The sequence below is a fragment of the Borostomias antarcticus genome (genome assembly GCF_949987555.1).
Source record: "Borostomias antarcticus genome assembly, chromosome: 1".
In the NCBI taxonomy this organism is placed as follows: domain Eukaryota; kingdom Metazoa; phylum Chordata; class Actinopteri; order Stomiiformes; family Stomiidae; genus Borostomias; species Borostomias antarcticus.
Window position 1 is genome coordinate 57,431,804 of NC_140234.1, and position 22,500 is coordinate 57,454,303.

The following is a 22,500-nucleotide window of genomic DNA, read 5'->3' on the forward strand; positions in this document are numbered from 1 at the left end:
TGTGTTGTATTGCCGCAGGTTCACCAGTTCTCTCTTAGGGATGAGACCCTGTCTCAATGAGATTCACCAGTCTAAATAAAGGCTCGATAAAAAATAACAATAAAAAAGTGTCTTGATTTATTGCTTCATTATACGTGTAGTTATGACCTTGACGTGATGAGTGAAGAGTGGTCATACATTCAGTATATATAAGTAAAGCCTCTTTACAGTTCTGTTTGAGTTATTACTTGTTAATAAGACGGCTATAACCTTCTATCCATGTACTGTATAATAATATGACCGTACTTCCTAGAGAGCAGCCGCTACCCCTCAAACTCCCCTGGTCTGACGTTGGCGTGCCAGACGCCTCCTAGCTGAACGCCCCCTCGTGAGTTACTGCTTCAACGCGGAGGAGGAACACATGTCAACATCAAGCCAAGTAAAGCTGGGTTCACATTACAGGATTTTTGGAGCAATTTATCCCCGATTCACCCCTCCCGACAATCGGAGGAGAAATCTGGTCTGGAATGTTGGTCGGTACGGATGTTGGGGGCAGATTATCTGGTAATGTGAGGGGTTTACAGATCCAATCTCATATCAGATCAGCTCCCGATCGGCTCGCGGACTCATCGGGGCGTCCCCGAAAATATGAAAAATGTTGGATATATATATTATTACGTGACTACTTTACAAGCGAGACCAGTGGGTCGTTGCTCCTTCGGGCACGATAATATCCTGTAGTGAGCGATGAGCCGTTATTTTCAAATCCTGTGTGCGTGTTTTGAGATTTGCGAGAACGTCTGTTAAGATTCGATTTATGTGCGCGATGCAACCCGATTTAGAAAGCGGTTAGGATTTGAAATCTCCTGTAGTGTGAGCCCGGCGTTAGACGTCTGAAGTCTGTCTAGCAGACAGTGAGAGACTTCCTGTAACACTTTTGCCTCCAGGCCGAGGAGGGAGAGAGTGGAACCGAGCGGGTATCTCTGGAGGAACGTCAGCAGGAACACATGTCCGACAGAGAGGAGAACCCAGATCGCTGGACCGCTGCAGGTCCAGCCCTCAGGTTCTTTGGGTCAGATTATTTGTGATACGATTAGTGACGTGTTGGGTAGGCACGTGGGGATCAGTGTGAAGTAAGGCAGCTGGGTGTGTGTGTGTGTGTGTGTGTGTGTGTGTGTGTGTGCGTGTGTGCGTGTCTTTGTGTTGGTGTGTGTTTATGCCGAAGGGTTTAAGGGAGTGAAAGTGTGCGAGTTCAAATGTCATCTTCTGTGACAAGCAGCAGCTGTGTGTGTACACATGAGGGCACACACATGTCTGTCTGTGTTTGTGTTTGTGTGTGAGTGTGTGTGTGTGTGTGTGTTTGCATAGGCGCGAAAATAAGGGGGACACCGGGACTTTTTGTCCCCCCACTTTCAATGAAAAAGTGTCTCCCGACCCTCAATGTCAATTAAATGTTTTTGGGCGAGAACGCCAACTTATTAGAACGGTAACGGTAATAGATCGTCTGCTATATGAGTTGGCTTGTCTCCTTTGCCATCATCAGAACCGTGTAGAACCTCACAACTCATCTTTTCTCCTGGCGAAGAGACAGAAAATTGTCTTTGAAGATTAGGCTTTACATGCCGTTTTATTTTGATGGGACACGGCGAGGCTGCCAAATCACACAGCAGCAGAACTAGAGTCACAACAGAGGATCTAAACCATGCAGTCAGCCCTAAGACACACACACACACACACACACAACCACACACACACACACACACACACACACACAACCACACACAACCACACACAACCACACAACCACACACACAACCACACAACCACACACACACACACACACACACACACACACAACCACACACAACCACACACACACACACACACACACACACACACAACCACACACACACAACCACACACAACCACACAACCACACACACACACACACACACACACACACAACCACACACAACCACACACATACTGTACACTCACACAGACAGACAGACACACTCACACACACACACACACACACACAGAAACACATACAGTAGAAACACATACAGTAGAAACACACACACACACACACTTAAAGATACACACAAAGAAAGCATACTTTGTACTGTATTTACAAAGTGTCAAATCAATCAAATATGCACACTCAAACACACACACACACACACACTCACACACACACCGACCCCTCCGCGAGAGGGGCTCCTGAGGGGTTGAGTGACAGGCAGCTGTCATGTTCCCACGGCGACGCAGACACCAGATACACACACACACACGCTTGGGTAGACGCACCGGCAATTAAATAGCACCCAACTCAATAACTGTGTTATTATACTAGTGAGATATAGATGCATGGTGCTCAGGCTGAAGGCTACATACAGAAGAGTCCTTTCCTGCTACACCTCCTCCCTGCATCTGATCTAATGCAGTCATAGTCAGGCAGGCAGGTTAGATAGATACTGTAGATAGATAGATAGATAGATAGATAGATAGATAGATAGATAGATAGATAGATAGATACTGTAGATAGATAGATAGATAGATAGATAGATAGATAGACTGTAGATAGATAGATAGATAGATAGATAGATAGACAGATAGATAGATGGATAGATATATACTGTAAAATGATAGATAGATAGATACAATAGATAGATGCATAATAATTGGACTCATATGCATAATCATATACAAATTAATTAGGAAAAAAATATCCTTCAGCTGCACGTTCACATTGGACCCCACTGTCACACACACACACACACACACACACACACACACACACACACACAAACATACATGTTCTCTACTTTAATTATTTATTTTGCTCTTTCACTCTCCGTCTCACTCTGTCTCTCTGTCTCTCTCCCTCCCTCTCTCTCTCTCTCTCTCTCTCTCTCTCTCTCTCCCTCTCTCTCTCTCTCCCTCTCTCTCTCTCTCTCTCTCACCAGTAGTCTTTATTCCTCTAACTTTTTTTTTTTTTTACAATCTTTCATTTCCCCTCTCCTCCATCTCGTCTCGTTTGGTTTATTGTACTGTTTAGAGAGACGTCAGTCTCTCCAGAGACCTGTGTTAAATTGCTACTCTCTCTCTTCCCCAATTAGATGTTGCCCTGCCAAGACACAAACTATGGAAGCCCATAGCGGACAATGGCTACCATCTGAAGAAATAGAGCAATATTTTCAGTTTTATGGGAAAATGTTTAATTTCACTGCCCTGGCGCTTTTCGGCTTTTATGAGAGACAGACCTTCTGTGTTCCTCCAAATAGAGATTTCTGGTCAGATACTCTTGGCCGGTGATAAAAAGCTGCCTGTGACGTCATTCACAGTAGCGCGTTTATATTTCTGACAGGTACATTAAATCAGCGAGGGCAATAACAGGAGATGTTGGGTAATCAGAATCAGAACCAGTGAGTGGATGTTGGTGAGTCATCTGGTCGTGTGCCATCGGCACGGAGGAGGTCTGGTGAGGGACAGCCTCCGAAAACAGAACCCCGAATGTTTACGTTCTGCTATTTGTGAACTGGCAGCTCGCTGGCGTCGTCTCTGAGCACCCTGAAGACGCCGGGCCAAACCACAGACTTGGGGAGCCTCGTTTGTCTTACGAAGCAGAAAGCAAGTTGCCCTTAACCACTTACACAAGCACTCCAGAACTCTCCACGACCCGGATGGTTCGGATCGGGACCAGAACTCTCCACGACCCGGGTGGTTCGGGTCGGGACCAGAACTCTCCACGACCTTGGTGGTTTGGGTCGGGACCAGAATTCTCCACGACCTCGGTGGTTCGGGTCGGGACCCGAACTCTCCACGACCTGGGCGGTTCGGGTCGGAACCGAGGGACGAGGATCGGAAATTCATCTTCGATGTTTGGTCGGGGGAATTCTCTACCTCAAGTCACCTGTCCTCAACCTGTCTGAAGATACGACGAGCAGGGTCGGGATCCTGGGGGGGTCAGGGGGGACATGTCCCCCCCAATATTTGAGATCATTAAAATCCCCCCCCCCCAATATTTATATTGGGGTAGTGGCATTCAAATGACCATACAGCCGTGTAGGAAGATGCCCCCCCCAAAAAAATACTCTTGCAAAATGTCAATGTAAATGACCCAACCAAAGTTGGACACAGATCCCCGCCACTGACAACGAGCCTTGACTTCCCTGAGCCCGACCACGCGCCTGCTGCTCCCTCATCCTCTCTTCCTGCTGCTCCCTCATCCTCTCTTCCTGCTGCTCTCTCATCCTCTCTTCCTGCTGCTCCCTCATCCTCTCTTCCTGCTGCTCCCTCATCCTCTCTTCCTGCTGCTCTGTCATCCTCTCTTCCTGCTGCTCCCTCATCCTCTCTTCCTGCTGCTCCCTCATCCTCTCTTCCTGCTGCTCTGTCATCCTCTCTTCCTGATGCTCCCTCATCCTCTCTTCCTGCTGCTCTGTCATCCTCTCGTCCTGACCCTGTGATTGATCACATCCCCCTCTCCTTCCACCCATCCTAACTTCCTCCCCCTTTCCATAACGACCATGATCAGCCCTCCATCATCCGTCCTGTCACCTATGACCTTGCCTGTAATTGACATTGACAGTCAAGGACACGATTGGGACCCTATCATGAGGCCATTTGACCCAATCAATCCTCATGCATTTCCAGTGGTAATGGTCAAGTTCACCTTTGCACTTCATAGCGTCGCCTCCAACTACGCTGTGTTGGCCCTAAAGTAGAAGGTACTGTATTGATCCCCAGTACAAAACTACAAGTTACACAATCCAGACTAGATGCACATTTACAAAAGATAGATATAATATACTGTACAAAATATACAGACATCCGCATACACAAATGAACAAGTGTATAGCAGTAGGTAGGCTCCTTAGTATGGCTAAATTGTGCAAACATGCCTAAAGTGTGTGAGATTCAAGTGTCAATCAGTTTTACATTGTCCTGTCCAAGCACTGTTCTATGAATGGCAAGTGTGTTCAGGTTGGTCCTGCGCTTGGCTGTGCTTAGTTACAGCTGGGTTATCTATGCTTGTCTATGTATTATCGTGAAATGTGAGAGAGTATGCTGTTTTTGTGTGTGTTTTTATGGTACCTTCTTTTGAGACCAAAGACACATTTCCAACCTCAGTTGGGAGGATAAAGGTAATATCTCTTATTTAAGAGGTATAAGTAAGTAATATCTCTTATTTAAGAGGTAAGTGAGAGGTTTGCTGCTACAACGTCGCGCCCAGCATCAGATCCAGAGGACAGTGAGGCGGTCCTGTGTGAGGTTTGGGAGGCGGAGTCAGTGTGTATACACTGTAGGGTCTGTGTATGTGACTACTTTACCGATGAGCTCCAACGTGATTGGATTGCAGTCTTGGAGTCATGTCCATATATGGCAAAGACAACGAACACTTTGACAGGGGTTGCAAAGGGCACTTAATACATATTGACTTTCTCCCTTTTTCCCAATCACAGAGAGGGGTGGGGGGTTGGGTGGGTGGGGGGGGGGTCGTGACCCAACAAGGCACCCGTTTGGATGTGACCCAATCAAAAGCAATCGGACGAGATACATTCTGCAGATATGTATGCACGCTCACGCTTACATAAACCCCGGCACCGCACAGAAGCACACCGCCGAACACACACACACACACACACACACCACAACAGCACAGCATAAACATGCAGAGGTGGGGTGAGATGGATCACTTACTGAAGGAGCCCACTGGAATGGAGTGATGGAGAAAGATGGGAACCAAGAAAAAAAATGAATGAAAATGAGATGAGTTGGAGTTGAGCCTGTGGAAATGTCATGAATGTCATGTATACTTTATGTAAATGTATGTGTATATGTATGCACTGTATATACTTATGTATATGCCTATACATATTTATATGTTTGTATATCAAGGTAGCTTTAAGTCCAGAATTTGAATTCCCAGTGAAAATTGTGCCTACATTTCCAACAAGTGTTTCTGAATTTTTACATTTATGATTCAAATTCAATGAAGTGAATCCTGAGGTGAATTAAATGTTATGGAATTTGAGTCAACCCTGTTACATGGTCATTATGTTACCAATGTCAACCCTGTTACAGTTACCATGGTCATTATGTTATCAATGTCATCCCTGTTAAAGTTACCATGGTCATTATGTTATCAGTATCAACCCTGTTACAATTACCATGGTCATTATGATACCAATGTCAACCCTGTTACAGTTACCATGGTAAATATGCTATCAGTATCAACCCTGTTAAAGTTACCATGGTAATTATGTTATCAGTATCAACCCTGTTACAGTTACCATGGTCATTATGTTACCAATGTCAACCCTGTTACAGTTACCATGGTAAATATGCTATCAGTATCAACCCTGTTAAAGTTACCATGGTAATTATGTTATCGGTATCAACCTTGTTACAATTACCATGGTCATTATGATACCAATGTCAACACTGTTACAGTTACCATGGTAATTATGCTACCAATGTCAACACTGTTACAGTTACCATGGTAATTATGATAACAATGTCACCCCTGTTAAAGTTACCATGTTCATTATGTTACCAATGTCAACCCTGTTACAGTTACCATGGCCATTATGCTATTAGTATCAACCCTGTTACAATTACCATGGTCATTATGTTACCAATGTCAACCCTGTTACAGAGTGAAGAAGGAGATGATGAATGTGTCAGTGGAGAGGTAGACACCGGGAGAGAGGAGTTCTGACTAGAGGAGGCGTGACTAACAGGGGCCTCTGGCTGTTTCTCCCGGATGAACGTGGTTTGGGCTCAGATGGAGTCGACACACTCCTGCACTATCGTATCCCTATTCATATTACAGCTGGCTGCACTCTTAACTGACCAACCAATAGCAGTCACACATTATTAGGAGGGAGGGTGTGTGTGTGTGTGTGTGTGTGTGTGTGAATGTGCGTGTGTGTGTGTGTGTGTGTGTGTGTGTGTGTGTGTGTGAATGTGCGTGTGTGCCAAGGTTATTATAGTTAACGAAAACTAACAAAAAAACAAAAACAAAAATAGGTATGAAAAAAACATTTTTGTTAACTGAAATAAAAAAAGGTATTTACAAAAAACAATAACTAACTAAAACTGTATTGTGTGTTTACTAAACTAACTAAAATAAACTAAAATTATAGAGAAAATGTCTTTAGTTTTAGTCTTTTTCATTTCATACATACGCTTTCAAATTGCTGTTGAAAGTGCATACATTTGCTTGATCATATCTTCAGAAATAATAAAAAAAAAAAAAAATAGAATTTCAGTAATTTTGAACCATTCTGAACCAACAGCTGAGTCATGAAGAATGACTCCAGGCTATGAGTGTTCTCACTGTGATCTCCAGCTGTGTGCTCACGGCACTGACCTAGAGAAGGACATCCATATTCAAGGTATGTCTGTCTGCATATTGATGGTTGTGTGTGTGTGTGTGCGTGTGTGTGTGTGTGCGTGCGTGTGTTAGTCCGTGTGTGTGTGTGTGCGTGCGTGTGAGTGAGTGCGTGTGTGTGTGTGCGTGTGTGAGTCCGTGAGTGCGTGTATGTGCGTGCGTGTGAGTGCGTGTGTGTGTGTGTGCATGCGTGTGAGTGTGTGTCGTACCGTGGACCTGCAGGGTGCCGGACGCCTCTGCCTTGCCCACGCTGTTCTCAGACAGGCAGGTGTAGATGCCCTCGTCCTCGGCCCGGACCTTGGTCAGATGCAGGCTGTTGTCACTGCGGATCTCTGACCTGGAACACGGACACACACACACCCCACACACACACACACACCACACACACACACACACACACACACACACCCCACACACACACCCCAGGGTGAGCAGAGCAGAGCAGAACATACTGGCTCCCTATAGGGCTTTATTCTGCAGTCTATCGATCTATAATACGAGTGTGTGTGTGTGTGTGTGTGTGTGTGTGTGTGTATGTCTGCTTGTCTGTGGGTGTGTCTGCTTGTGTGTGTGTCTGCTTGTGTGTGTGTGTTTGGTGTGTGTGCTTGATGTGTGTGTGTGTGTGCTTGATGTGTGTGTGCGTGTGTGTGTGTGGTGTGTGTATCTGTGTGTGTGTGTGTGTGTGTTTGATGAATGTGTGGTGTGTGTATCTGTGTGTGTGTGTGTGTGTGTGTGTGTGTGTGTGTATCTGTGTGCATGTGTATGTGTGTGTGTGTGTGTGTGTGTGTGTGTGTCGTACCTGCCACGGGGCAGCTCTCCCTCCTCTCTCCTCCAGCGGACGGTGGGGGCGGGGTCTCCGTGGGCCTCGCACAGGAAGTCCACCGTGTCGTCCTCCAGGACCACCTGGTTGATCGGCCGCTTGGTGAACATGGGCCTCTCTGAGAGGGGGAGGAGGAGGAGAGGAAAGGAGGAGAGGAGAGGAGGAGAGGAGAGGAGGAGAGGAGGAAGGGAGGAGGGAAGGAGAGGAGGAGGAGGAGAGGAGGAAGGGAGGAGCGGAGGAGGGAAGGAGAGGAGGAGAGGGGGAGAGGAGGAAGGGAGGAGAGGAGGAAGGGAGGAGGGAAGGAGAGGAGGAGAGGAGGAGAGGAGGAAGGGAGGAGCGGAGGAGGGAAGGAGAGGAGGAGAGGGTGAGAGGAGGAGGAGAGGAGGAAGGGAGGAGGGAAGGAGTGAAACGGAAAGAGAGACGGAGAGACAAAACAAGTCATTAAATTTGTGACAATGTTTGTGAATCTGTTTGTTTGTGAATCTGTTTGTTTAATCAACATCCAGGTGTTTTTCTCGCACATCAAAACACCGTCGCAGTGCGGGTCGAACCGCCAGCGCAGGAATGCGCGAGGAGGAGGAGGAGGAGGAGGAGGTAGTGGGTGTGAAAATGACGAGTGTAAAAAACAAAAGGGAATTGAAATCCCCCTCTGGGATCGGCGGAGGCGGGGGAGGGGGGGGGGGGGGGCGAGGGGGGCGAGGGGGGTGGGCGGGGGCGAGGGGGGTGGGCGGGGGCGGGCGGGGGCGAGGGGGGTGGTGTGTGCACGGCGCCGGGCTGACTCACCGAACACCACCAGCTCGGCCGGGTCGCTGTCCTTCTCGCCCACCATGTTGGTTCCCACGCACACGTACATCCCCGCGTCACTCTTCCTGGTGTTGGAGATCATCAGCTTCCCTCCGCGGATCTGCAGGAGAGGACAGAGAGAGGAGAGGAGGAGAGAGGAGAGGAGAGGAGAGAGGGGTAGATAGGAGGGGAGGAGAGGAGGGATAGAGGAGGAGAGGAGGGAGAGAGAGGAGTAAAGAGGAGAGAGAAGGGTGTGGGGAGAGAGGAGGAGAGGAGGGAGAGAGGAGAGAGAGAGAGGAGGAGGAGAGGAGAGGAGGAAGAGAGAGGAGAGAGGACAGGAGGGAGAGGAAGGAGAGAAGAGGAGAGGAGGGAGAGAGGAGGGACAGAGGAAGAGAGGAGGGAGAGAGGAGAGGACGAGAGAGGAGGAGACGAGAGAGAGGAGGGGAGGGAGAGAGGAGGGAGAGAGGAGAGAGAGAGGAGGGGAGGGAGAGAGGAGGGGAGAGGAGAGGGGAGAGAGGAGAGGGGAAATGGAGAGAGAGGGGGAGAGAGGGGAGAGAAGGGAGAGAGAGACGAAAGCAAGTGTGTCAGTCAACAGTCTATCTGACGGTGACTCCTTCCAGACCCAATCCTGGGTGACGATGTTCTTCTCATGTGTCCCCAGATCCGGTCACTCTGCCCGGCCCAATAACAACTACACAGGACTTCTAGACATCTGTTACCAAAACACTCTCTCTCCTGGGTGCATCGCCTTTGTCTCTCTACATTAGTGTCACTCCGTGTGAACGAGAGAGAGAGAGAGTCAGAGAGAGAGAGAGTCAGAGAGAGAGAGAGATTCAATCAAGTGCCAATCAATGCAATTCCTCTACCCACATTACTTCCCAGGCACTGACAATGATGGAATTGCATTGATTCTTGATTGCGACATTCACCCGTCAATAATCAAAGATCGATAGCAATACGGCCAACGCCAATACAGCCTCATCATTGATCTCTCAACAGAGTGACACCGCCAATGACAGAAAGACGGAACCCCACGCGATTACTCGTCGACACTCGAAGGGATGGTCTCAAATTAAAATTGAGTTTCCAATCATCTGCTCCACCGCCATTCCGACAGATTTAAGATCCGTCTTAGATTTAACCCTAACCCTAGCCCGTCGAGACGCTTGAAGCGTGCGAGCGTCGTTCGTCCTGAGTCCCCTCAGAGAAGCATCGCTTGTTCATGTAGCGTGTTATTATAGTCGGTGTAGTTGTTGTCGACATCTGTTGTTTGTGTTGGTTGTGAATGTTTTGTTGGATGGTTGGTTCGGTGCTTTGGCAATATTCATGTATTCCCTGCCAACGAAACTCGAACTGAATCCCCACTGAACGGATGTCTGGTGGGGAGATCGTTAACTGACTGTCGATGAACACGCCGCCGCCGGCCGCCGCGGGCTAACCCGGCTCACCGTGATCCTCTCGTCGCGGTCGTTGACGCGGGCGTTGTTTCTCTTCCAGGAGATGGTGGGCTCGGGGTGGCCGCGCGGGGGGACGCACTCCATCACGGCCGGCTCGCCCGCTGCCACCACCACGTCGCTGGGGGTCTGTCTGAAGTCGTCTCTCAGGACTGGAGGAGGGAGGAAGAGAGGAGGATGATTAGATAGATAGATAGATAGATAGATAGATAGATAGATAGATAGATAGATAGATAGATAGATAGATAGATAGATAGATAGATAGATAGATAGATAGATAGATAGATAGATAGATAGATAGATAGATAGATAGATAGATAGATAGATAAATCTATAGATAGATAGATAGATAGATAGATAGATAGATAGATGGATAAATAGATAGATCTATAGATAGATAGATAGATAGATAGATAGATAGATAGATAGATAGATAGATAGATAGATAGATAGATAGATCTATAGAATCAACAATCAAAAATTATCATATATGTTCCATACAGGACAGCAGAAGTCGTCTTCCATTTAAAGGCACAGTCAGTTGTCTTTGCCAACAACAAAAAAAAGCTGAGGTTGTCTATGGATACAATGTAATCATCAGGGCATTGAGGTAGGAGATCTCATCCGGGATACCTGGTCCGTGCACCACGCCAGCTAACTCATCCAAAAAGTTCACTTCGACAAGTGAGCGCAGAATATAGTGTTTCCTGAGCCAACATGCAGCCGGTGTTCTAGTGGAAGCAGCCAGAAGTAATATCACCTGCTGTGTCCATCTCATAAGCTTGATCATCACGTAAAGCCAGTCTGGCGCTAGCCGGAGGGCACGGGCGCCAGTTTGAACCTGGCAGAGCGAGGTAGCGATCGAACGCTGGTCTGCGGGGGGGCGGGGGGGGGCGGGCACGAGGGGGAAGAGGAATCGGATACATAGCAATTAAATAGAGATCGAAATTGAGTGGAGGTGTCAGCTGTGTGCTGGTGTGGACAGACTTTTGTAGACAGATAGCTGGTAGAGAGTCAGAGAGAGTGATTGGTACTAAGGTTTATATACAGTTCTTTGGGGTACTGTGTGTGTGTGTGTGTGTGTGTGTGTGTGTGTGTGTGTGTGTGTCTGTCTGTGTGAGTGTACAGTATGTGTGTGTGTTTGTGTGTGTGTACGTGCGTCTGTGTGTTTGTCTGTCTGTCTGTCTTTGTGTGTGTGTGTGAGTGTACAGTATATGTGTGTGTGTGTGTGTGTGTGTGTGTGTGTGCGTGCGTGTGCGTGTTTGTACTCATCTAGTTGATGCATCCTATAATTATTTGTCGTTCTGCCAAAATACGTGTGTATGACTTCGCAGCTGTGTGTAGGCTTAATTATGTGTGTGTGTGTGTCCTGGGAATGTGTGTGTGTGTGTGTGTGGGGGGGGGGGGACTGAATAATTCATCTACTTTGTGTCAGAAAGGAGCACGTTCATTATTGATGAGCTGAGATGCCACACGTTGACTCAATGAAGGCCACAGGGACAGACCAGAACACACACACACACACACACACGCACACATGCGCACACACATTCAAATCACAGTTGTCACCGAATGATTCAGGCAGTCTGGGTCGTTCCGGTGTCACTGAGAGTGGCTCTTGAGTTTAGTGAGGAACAAATGTGAGGAACATGACTGCCTGCCCTGTGAGAACGGATCCTCATCTTGGCCTCTGTATTCATGCTGTGTACCACACCTGGGTTGAAAATACTATTTTGAATCCTTTTAAATACATTAGTGATCGCTTGAGTCTGCCTGCGTCAGGTGGGCGGGGTTTGCGTGTTTGGGCGAAAGCCCATTAGTTCCCTAGTGCCAGACAAAAGCAATCGAGTGTGGAGAGCGGTCTATATAGCAGCCTAGCACCGATCGTATCAGATCAGCTGGAGTTTACAACACAGCACATCCAGGACAGATAGTTGATCACACATCCAGATCAGGCTACCTTACATATCAGTATCTACATGTTAATATAACCATAGTACCAAAGTACATGTATATAGGCCTATAGCCCCACATCTTTAGCCCTGTATCGTAATCAGAAACAGATGCAATGGTCAAACTGACTTAGAATCAAAGTAGAGAGTACAATGTGATTCTCCTTGCCAGCAATGCATGAGTCAGCCAATCAAATGCAGACAAGCTCGCTGGCCTAGAGGTGGCCATTTTGCATTTGGTCTCAGGCATCCGTCAAACTCTCTCTCTCGCTGTCTCTCTCTCTCTCTCTCCCTCTCTCTCTCTCTCTTTCTCTCCCTCTCTCTCTCTCTCTCTCTCTCTCCGTCTCTCTCTCTCTCTCCCTCTCTCTCTCTCTCTCTCTTTCTCTCCTCTCTCTCTCTCTCTCTCCCTCTCTCTCTCTCTCCTTTCTTGTCTTTTCTCAACGCATGATAGATATGTCTGGAAGGTACAGGCTCAGTCAGTCACCCCTCCTCTCCTCCTCCGTTCCCTCGTTCCACTCCTCCCTCTCCATCTCTCTCCATCCAGCTGGTAGTTGAAAGCTGGAGGCGTTTTCTGTCTTTCTCTCCTCCTCCTCCTCCTCCTCCTCCTCCCTCATTCTGTCTGTCTGTAAAGAGCCTATCGGGTTGCAGGTGTGGGCAGGGCTTTTGTAGTCCTAGACGAGGTCTTGACATGGCGGTCTACCTCAAGAGGACACATCCCTACGTGCCTCCCAGCTAACAGTCTGGCCTAAGCCACTCTGGGGATGGAGAGGGGGGGGGGCAGCTACCTAAGCCCAAAAGAGGGATCGCTATCTGACCCCAGGCGGGCCTGTCTTTCTCAAATATCCCCCACAAACCCCCTCTTTCCACAAAAAAATTGTTCCTCCCAAAATCCCCTTTTCAATTCAGCTTTCCTCCCATAGTCAGCTGGTGGGAAACTTTTTGGAAGTAAATAAAAGAGTGAATTTGAGATTTCGACTTCAAGCGATGGACTGATAGGAGGTGTGAGGGGGGGTGGGGAGGGGCTGTCTCACGCGCATTATGATTTGATTTGTAATATCAGGAGGTCCTATCAACACGCTGAAGTTCACGCCGAACCCATTCCCATGGGAACTGTGGAACTGTCAAATCTGTGGAATAGCCTATTCACCCCCCCGCCCCGAAAAAAAGGAAGAATGTTCTTATTATTTTCTTATATTTTCTGCAGAGGAACTCAGTGACTTCTTCCCAGTGTCTTTCTTCTGAATATAAAGAGACTTCAGACCTACTTTCATTTTAAACAAAGTGTTTTAGCAGCTCTCAAACTTCACCTCACTTTAACTTTAAGCTCAGGGAATTAGGGAGACGTCAAGTTGTTTTTCAATCTCCTCAGTTTTTCAACTCCTGTCAGGAAGTCTTGACGTCAACGCCCTGACTCGACACGCGGCGTCGCGAATCGCTACGAGCTAATTAAACCGACGTTACGCCATACCCAAAAACCATTCATTTTCTCTTGCCTCGTTAAGTAAGTCTCATTAACTTCGGAGTAATCGTTGAAGCGTCCACCGGGGACGGACTTAGCAGCTGCTGTGTCTCTCAGAGCGACGTGAAAGCAGCTGACAGTAGAAGAAGAAATGAGTGTGTTTATCCCTGCAGTGTAAACGAACGGCGCGACAGGGTGCGATACATCTAGCTACCCGTCCTGGTTTAATTCAAACTATATCTCACGCTGTAGATCGTTGGTTGTTTTCATATTGGAATACTATATTTCTAGCAATTCCGCTGCTGTGCTGATCTCAACATCGATTTTCTGACGGCGAAAGATGGAATTCTCTCTTTAGGTTTCCATAACAGACAACGCAAGCGTTTGCCCATCTTATACTGTATCAATAGCAACAGTGACTGTAGGGATGTTGTTTTCCGTGCAGATTTGCGTAGGAGGCGGTCTGTACATTGGTGGGGGTGGATCCTGTTGGCCTGTGCAGTTTCAGCTGTTGAGCTCATGACAGGAAGCGGTGCGTTGTGTTCTTCCTGTGGGTGTTTTCTCGGCGTAGCATCTCGGTCTTCAGCGTTTGGAGTTTGTCACGGATTGAAGGTCGTCCGGATTAACAGAATGGAATCGAACGGAACGCCGCGCAAGCGTTGGCGCGTGTGTGTGTGTGTGTGTGTGTGTGTGTGTGTGCCCGCATGCTTCTTGCTCACCCTCGGGGGTGTGTGTGTGTGTGTGTGCGCGCCGGTCATTAGGGGCTGAATTACATCGCTAATGTCCCCACAAAGTCACCCGGCAGGGAGGGTCAAAGTCCGCTCTGATTAACGACCACGCACCCTAATGAAGAGAGAGAGAGAGACTAGGCCGCCGGCCGTGCCGACATTACCATAAACATCCCCCCCCCCCGCCCCACCCGGCGCATCCTCGCCCTCGGAGGACGCACTCCGACTCGCCGTGCCCCGCCCCAAAACGGGTGACGCTCCCTCCCTATCTCTCGCAATGAATCACCTTGTCTTGTGAGGACTCGCGTCCCTCCTATCTCTAACAGTAAGCCCCGCTCGGGCCGCCCACGCGGACGATCGTTTCTCCAGCTGCCGAGATAGCGCGGGGGGGGGCCGGCGCGTTTTCGTTGGTAACCAAGGTCAAAGCGGCCCGGAGCGGCGGTGGACGGGAAGCCGGAGGAAATCTGTTGTTTCCGTCTCTCGGCGTTCGAGAGGTGTTTACAGATCTGCACGCGTTTTGTTTGTTGTTGCACTTTCCGGGCCCTTGTTTTATGTTTTGTACCTGCGTGTTTGTGTGTGTGTGTGTGTGTGTGTGTGTGTGTGTGTGTGTGTGTGTGTGTGAGGGAGAAAGAGATAGAGAGAATGTGTGTGAGTCTACGTAGGCATGTATATACATTATAAGCCATATTAGCCTTCAATCCTACTGACCCTGGATACATATAAGTGGACCACACTGACCCTGGACTTCTATAAGTGGACCACGCTGACCTTTGGTGACCTCTAAATCCCCTGGCCCTCCAACCTGGCCCAGGCACCCACACCAAGTCCCTGACCTCGTCTCAGCCTTCTCCCAACACTCATTAACGCGCACCGAAACAGCAGCAACAACATTACTCAGGAACCTGTCCGGTCATGGAGAGAGAGGGAGAGGGAGAGGGAGAGAGAGAGAGAGAGAGAGAGAGAGAGAGAAAGGGAGAGAGAACGTATTAGTTCGCTGCGGCCCGGGTCTGAATTGGAGCGCCGTGGGGTCGAGGAAAGCTAGCGATGACCTGTCACTCTGAATCCGGGGGCCCTTAGCGCTGAGGTCCCTGGCTCCGCCGGGCCCCCCGGCCCCCCTCTGACCGGCCGCGCTGCAGAGGAGGGGACTCCGCTCCAAGGAACTTGATTAGGCACTGGCAATTACCCATAAGGCCCCTGGAGGCCCAGATTAAGCTGGTGAACTCTGACCCCTCCCCCCCCCCCTGTAGCCGACACCCCTTGAGAGAAGACCCTTCAACAAAGCCAGAGTAATCCCCACCCGGGGCTTGCATGGTCCACTTCAATTAGGGGACGCCAACACACACACACACACACGTGTGCGCACGCACACGCACGCACACACACATGCACACACTCTCCTGAGAGATAAACGCAAACAAAGGCAGCCCTATTCCATCTTCCAACCGAACAAAAATCAATTTCTCATCTCGAGCGCCGGTGTGTTTCTAAGCGGGGTCTTCTGGAGAATCAACAGTTCTCCTCGCCGTTTGTTTGAGTTGGCCGTCAGAACACATCGCTCGGCCGAACCGCGACTGTTTGCCTTTCCCGACTGTAAATACGCCTTGTCACTCTTAATGACCAACAGCGTTCTTCTATCAACAACACGCCTGTTCGGTGTGATGGAACCTAGGCTTCATGCTCGGACTACATATCTTAAAAATTAATTAGACTGAATCAGGGTAAAGGAAAGGAAAGCAAGTCTCACTTCCAGTACTGACAGAGTTTAAGGTTCGATTCTGACTCCCCCTCACCAATGACCAGATCTGAATCTGAATCTGACTCACCTTCACCACTGATCAGATCTGAATCTGACTCCCCCTCACCACTGACCAGATCTGACTCCCTCTCACCACTGACCAGATCTGAATCTGACTCCCCCTCACCACTGACCAGATCTGAATCTGACTCCCCCTCACCACTGACCAGATCTGAATCTGACTCCCCCTCACCACTGACCAGATCTGAATCTGACTCCCCCTCACCACTGACCAGATCTGAATCTGACTCCCCCTCACCACTAACCAGATCTGAATCTGACTCCCCCTCACCACTGACCAGATCTGAATCTGACTCCCCCTCACCACTGACCAGATCTGACTCCCTCTCACCACTGACCAGATCTGACTCCGACTCAATCTGACCACTGACCAGATCTGACTCTGACTCCCCCTCACCACTGACCAGATCCCAAGCTCCAATACAAATATGTAAACCCCGGAAGTCGTATCCCAGAGCATTATGGGTAATCTGAGATCGCTCTGTATCAACTCATCACTGGAGCTGTTGATCTGACCAGGATGCCGGAGGCAGACAGCATCTCACTTTTAATTAAAAGCCCTCTTTGTCATCATCATCAAAAGCTCAGGAAACGCACACACGCGTGTGTGTTTGTGTGTGTGTGTCTGTAATTTCCAGCACCCCCTCATGAATAAACAACAGATTTGTGTGTGTGTGTGTGTGTGTGTGTGTGTGTGTGTGTGTGTGTGTGTGTGTGTGTGTGTGTGAGAGAGAGAGAGAGAGAGAGAGAGAGAGAGAGAGAGATGATGGATGGAGGAAGAGAGGGAGGGAGAGAGGGAAAGAGGGAGGGAGGGAGAGAGGGAGGGAGGGAGAAAGGGAGGTAGAGAGGGAAAGAGGGAGGGTGGGAGGGAGAGAGGGAAAAAGGGAGGGAGGGAGGGGGCGGGGTTTCAGACGGTCTTGGGGGTGCGGCAGTCATCTGTCAATCTGTCAGCTCGCATCTCAACCTGATATGAGACAATCAGTCACACGTTTACGCACACACACACACATATAAACACATAAACACACATTTTTTATATCTCTTCCACAAACACTCCAAACACACACACGCACACGCACACACACACACACACACACACACACACACACACACACACACACACACACAAGAGAAGAAAGGACCCTAATTGCCATGCTTTATCATCCTCCAACATTGATCAGATTCAGAAACAACAAACACCACGTCGTCAGACGACGTTTTACAAGCCCCCGAGACCCCCCCCCCCCCTCCCCCCACGGGTACAAACAAGAGATTGAAATTGTAACTCTTCCCACGACTGCGGCTCGACCCGAAGCGACAGTCCATTCACCGGCGTTAGCGTTCGGCCCGGCACACTCGTCCGAGCGGCGCGTTTGACATTCAGCGAAAGCGGCGCGCCGATTAAAGGAAAGGTCAACGTGCGCACGCCTCCTCGCGTCTCATGAATTAAATCGGGCCCTGACGCCGCCCCTTTAAAACATCAACACTGACATATCGTTAGAACGGAAAATCAAGTCCACGTGGTCGAGGTACAGTTAGGCTGCGGGTCTGTCCGGTTAAAGGGGAAGTAAGTTAGGCAGCTCTTCTGGGACAAAATTAAAAAGCCTTTATTATCTTCGAAGGCCTCTTGGCCAAAACATGTAGGCATTTTTATATGTTCATCATGAACTAGCCCAATAATAAAGGCTTTTTAATTTTGTACCAGAAGAGCTTCCGTAGTTTTTTCTTTTCCCTGGTATTATGACTCCCTGCTAAAGAGCACCTACTTAGTTCACCTGCCTCAACCCACTTAAGCACTCAGTCTGCGGTTTTGTTAAAGGGGAAGTAGGTGTTTAGTTCTGCTGTGTTCCTTTCGCACCGGAGCCTCCGATTGGGCGCCCAGGATGACATCATATCCCATGTGAATGCGCTCCAGAAAAAAAAGGAAAAAAAAATAAATCAAAAAAACCATTTTCGCTGTATGTTTGTAGTTTTAGCCGTTAGCCATTGCTAGTCGTTGTTAGCAATACCAGCTCATAACAAAACATGATGCTATTTTGCGCATACGAACACCGTAGCGACATTGTTCACTGGTAGAAATTGGAGAGCGCTGTGTGACTGATTTAATGAGACGCGATAACGAAGCGTTAATAAACAGTCTTATTACAGATTTCACTTATTGTTGATGCACGGAGCATCCATCTTGATTTGCGTCAGCAGCTGACGACGAAGTCGGGGTTGATTTTTCTTTTAACTCCAAGTAAAAGTTTCGGGCGACGCATTCGATGACAATTCCGACGTCGAACTCCGGAATCCTGATGTATGGATGCAGAAGGAACGCTGCGTTATTCTGGGCGACCAGATGTGTTTCCAGATGCATGCTGGGAGTGGAAGGCTGAGCGCGTGTCCTGGGGGGTCGCTGACCGGTGATCAATACAGATGATTGTTAGCGGGTGGGAGGCGGAGAACAGATGGATGCCTCGGGGGCACTCAGCAGGGGGGCCTAATGGGCGCCTCCGTTCTTACTGGACGTTATGACACACACACACACACACACACGCATATATACACACACACACACACACACACACACACGCTTATATATATACACACACACACACACACACATGCATACACAAGCACACACACACACGCATACGCATATGCATATACACACACACACATACACACCACATGCACACACACACACACACACACACACACACACACTGCATTTCAAGGAGCAAACACAGAGTGGAAAAAAGTATAGTTCACTTGTAAACTTACCACATGCTGAAACATTGGCGCACACTGTACACACACAAACACACACATACACACACACACACATACACACACACCAACCCACGCATGCATATACACACACACACACACACACATACAGCAACCCATGCATACACACACACACACACACACACACACACACACGCATGCACGTACACATTCAATCACACAGCAACACATACATTCCAAGGAGATGCAACCTGACATTCCGACACAGTCAGCCAAACCGCCCACCGTCCGACCGTCCACTCCACCTCCCACTGACTCCATCTGGACCAGACAGCCCTGCAGTACCACCACACAACTAAGACCTACAATACCACCACACAACTACACAACTACACTATACCACCACACAACTAAGACCCACAATACCACCACACAACTACACACAGACCCACAATGCCACCACACAACTAAGACCCACAATACCACCACACAACTACACACAGACCCACTATACCACCACACAACTAAGACCCACAATACCACCACACAACTAAGACCCACAATACCACCACACAACTAAGACCCACAGTACCACCACACAACTAAGACCCACAATACCACCACACAACTACACAACTACACTATACCACCACACAACTAAGACCCACAATACCACCACACAACTAAGACCCACAATACCACCACACAACTAAGACCCACAATACCACCACACAACTAAGACCCACAATACCACCACACAACTACACAACTACACTATACCACCATCACCACCACACAACTAAGACCCACAATACCACCACACAACTAAGACCCACAATACCACCACACAACTAAGACCCACAATACCACCACAACTACACACAGACCCACAATACCACCACAACTACACACAGACCCACAATACCACCACAACCACCCGATAACTACACACACACCCACAATACCACCACAACCACCACACAACTACACAATACCACCACACAACTACACACAGACCCACAATACCACCACAACCACCACACAACTACACACACACCCACAATACCACCACAACCACCACACAACTACACACACACCCACAATACCACCACAACCACCACACAACTACACACACACCCACAATACCACAACCACCACACAACTACACACACACCCACAATACCACCACAACCACCACACAACTACACAGCGATTATGAAAAGTTATGTTCCACTTTCCAAGTGTGATTACAACATTAAATAATGAATTTGACTCATTACCAATGTCTTTAACTGTAGAAGTGTGTGTGTGTGTGTGTGTGTTTGCGTAAGTGTTTGACTGATTGTCTCATATCGGGTTGAGATGCAAACTGCACACACTCATACACACTCACACACACACTCATTCTCTCTCTCTCCCTCTCTCTCTCTCTCTCTCTCTCTCTCTCTCTAACCCACAACAAACCGGGGGAAATTGTGGGGAACGACTGAGTTAAGTACCAGAAATACAAAACTTTCTTGTTGGTCTTGATTCAAATCTACGCATCCTTGAGTCAGCAGATAGGATGTGGGCGTGCTTCTCACAGCCACGGTCCTCGCCGTAGATGGATGGTATTTCTGGTGACCTCATAATGGCGTGTGTATCCCTGAAACCAGAGAGACCAAGGCTGTCTGACCTTAGCTGGGGCCGTTTAAATTGCAGCACTGCGTCTTTATCGTGTGTGTGTGTGTGTGTGCGTGTGTGTGTGTGTGTGTTTGTGTGTGTGTGTGTGTGCACCTGGGGGGCTGATGGGTTCTGGTTACCCCTGGTAATGGGGGGGTTATTAGTGTTGTTGGGTGCAGACAGCCCAGTCTGTCCTACTGCTAGGAGCACAGCTGTCATGGTGGACGGGTGTGTGTGTGTGTGTGTGTGTGTGTGTGTGTGTGTGTGTGAGGGGGGGGGGAGGCATGGGGAGGACTGGTGGATGGACAGCTAGTTTGTGAGAGGGTGTGTGTGTGTGTGTGTGTGTGTGTGTGTCTAGAGGAGAGGGGGGTAGTTTTGTGCTTAGAGGCACGTGCGGCCTGGACATCTGTCCGACCCCCCCACCCCCACCTCGACACACACACACACACACACTCCACCCCCCCGCCCCCGACCAATATCCTCCCAGCTCCCCTGGACGTTTCATCATCTCAGACTCCTGATAGGGATGCGCAGTGCACTCTGGGTAATGAGAGTGGCTGATGGCGGCCGGCTGGATCGGGGGGGCTTCAGACAGATATCGCCATGGGGACGAGAGGAAAATGAGGGGAGGGGTTGGTGGGGGGGGCAAGAGGGTCCCTTCATTCACACACACACAAACACACTCAACACTGTCACTCTCTCACTTAAATACACACACCCCAAACACACACACACCCCTCCCCGCTACACCCCCCCAGTGTCTCCTCTCCTCCTCCCTCATGGCTCCTCCCCCTCTCCTGTTTTTCGGGTGCGTGTTCCTCCCCCCCGTCACGACCCTGACCCAGGGCTCCTGTCCCTCCTGGTTAGACCGTCACCTGAGACCAGTTAGCAGCTAGTGGATCCAAACAGCTGGGGGTCCCTCCCCTCAGGCTGAACCCCCCCCCCCCCCCCACCCCCCTCCCGACCCCCCCGGCCCCCCCTCCCTAACCCCCCCCAAACGGTGGCCTTTCAGGGCTGATGGATGAAAAGCAGCTGGTCGTACCAGTGTGGCGACCGGACATGAATAATGATTCCCTTTCATTGGCGGAGAAAAAAAAAAACCCGCTACTGACCTAGTGGGCCGAGAGAGAGAGAGAGGAGAGATTGAGAACGTGAGATTTTCGGAGCTTCGCCGTTTTATCGGCAGCGCTGAGGGGAAAAAAACACTCTTTTCCTGTGTAGGAGCGTCAGAGAGCGGGAGTGGGAAACGTGCGAGAGCAGGTGCGGTTTGGGGGGGGGGGGGGGGGTACGTTGAATCAGTTTGTAAATAATTTCTCTTCTAGTCCTTCAGCTCACAACGGCTTTTTAAAAGCGCCACTGACAGGATAATCTGTACCTCGCATCTCTACTCGCCCTCGCTTCCGATGAAACCGAGGCGGAAAACACGGTCGCGGAAAAAATGCAAAAAACACTTGCGGTTTACGGTGTCTCTGAACGTTGAAATAACGTCAATAATTCAACCGCGCCGGAGACGGGAGAAGGAGAGAGATGGACGAGGCGGGCTGTCGAGGTGGTGCGTTTCTGGGCTTTTTAAGTGCTCATAAACGTCCGCGCCTGGCCCTCCTCAGCGTCCTTCCACACCCGGACGTGTCAGGGCGACAAATTGGGGTAATAAATGGCTGTCGAGCGTTTGGGACTGCCGGCCCCCGATAGGAGGATATGGAGGTAGAGGGGCC

The 22,500-nt window shown here is 49.2% G+C and overlaps 1 protein-coding gene across 1 annotated transcript in view; it reads right to left on the reverse strand.

The window, feature by feature from the left end:
• Positions 1-22,500, reverse strand: part of robo3 (roundabout, axon guidance receptor, homolog 3) — a gene marked incomplete at its 5' end in the record, with an annotated part of 150,217 nt that overhangs the window by 40,001 nt on the left and 87,716 nt on the right. The window contains 4 exons of the mRNA XM_084458810.1: positions 7,588-7,715; positions 8,178-8,316; positions 8,982-9,102; positions 10,430-10,587. Coding sequence (XP_084314936.1) covers positions 7,588-7,715; positions 8,178-8,316; positions 8,982-9,102; positions 10,430-10,587 — 546 coding nt within the window. The remainder of the gene's footprint in view (positions 1-7,587; positions 7,716-8,177; positions 8,317-8,981; positions 9,103-10,429; positions 10,588-22,500) is intronic.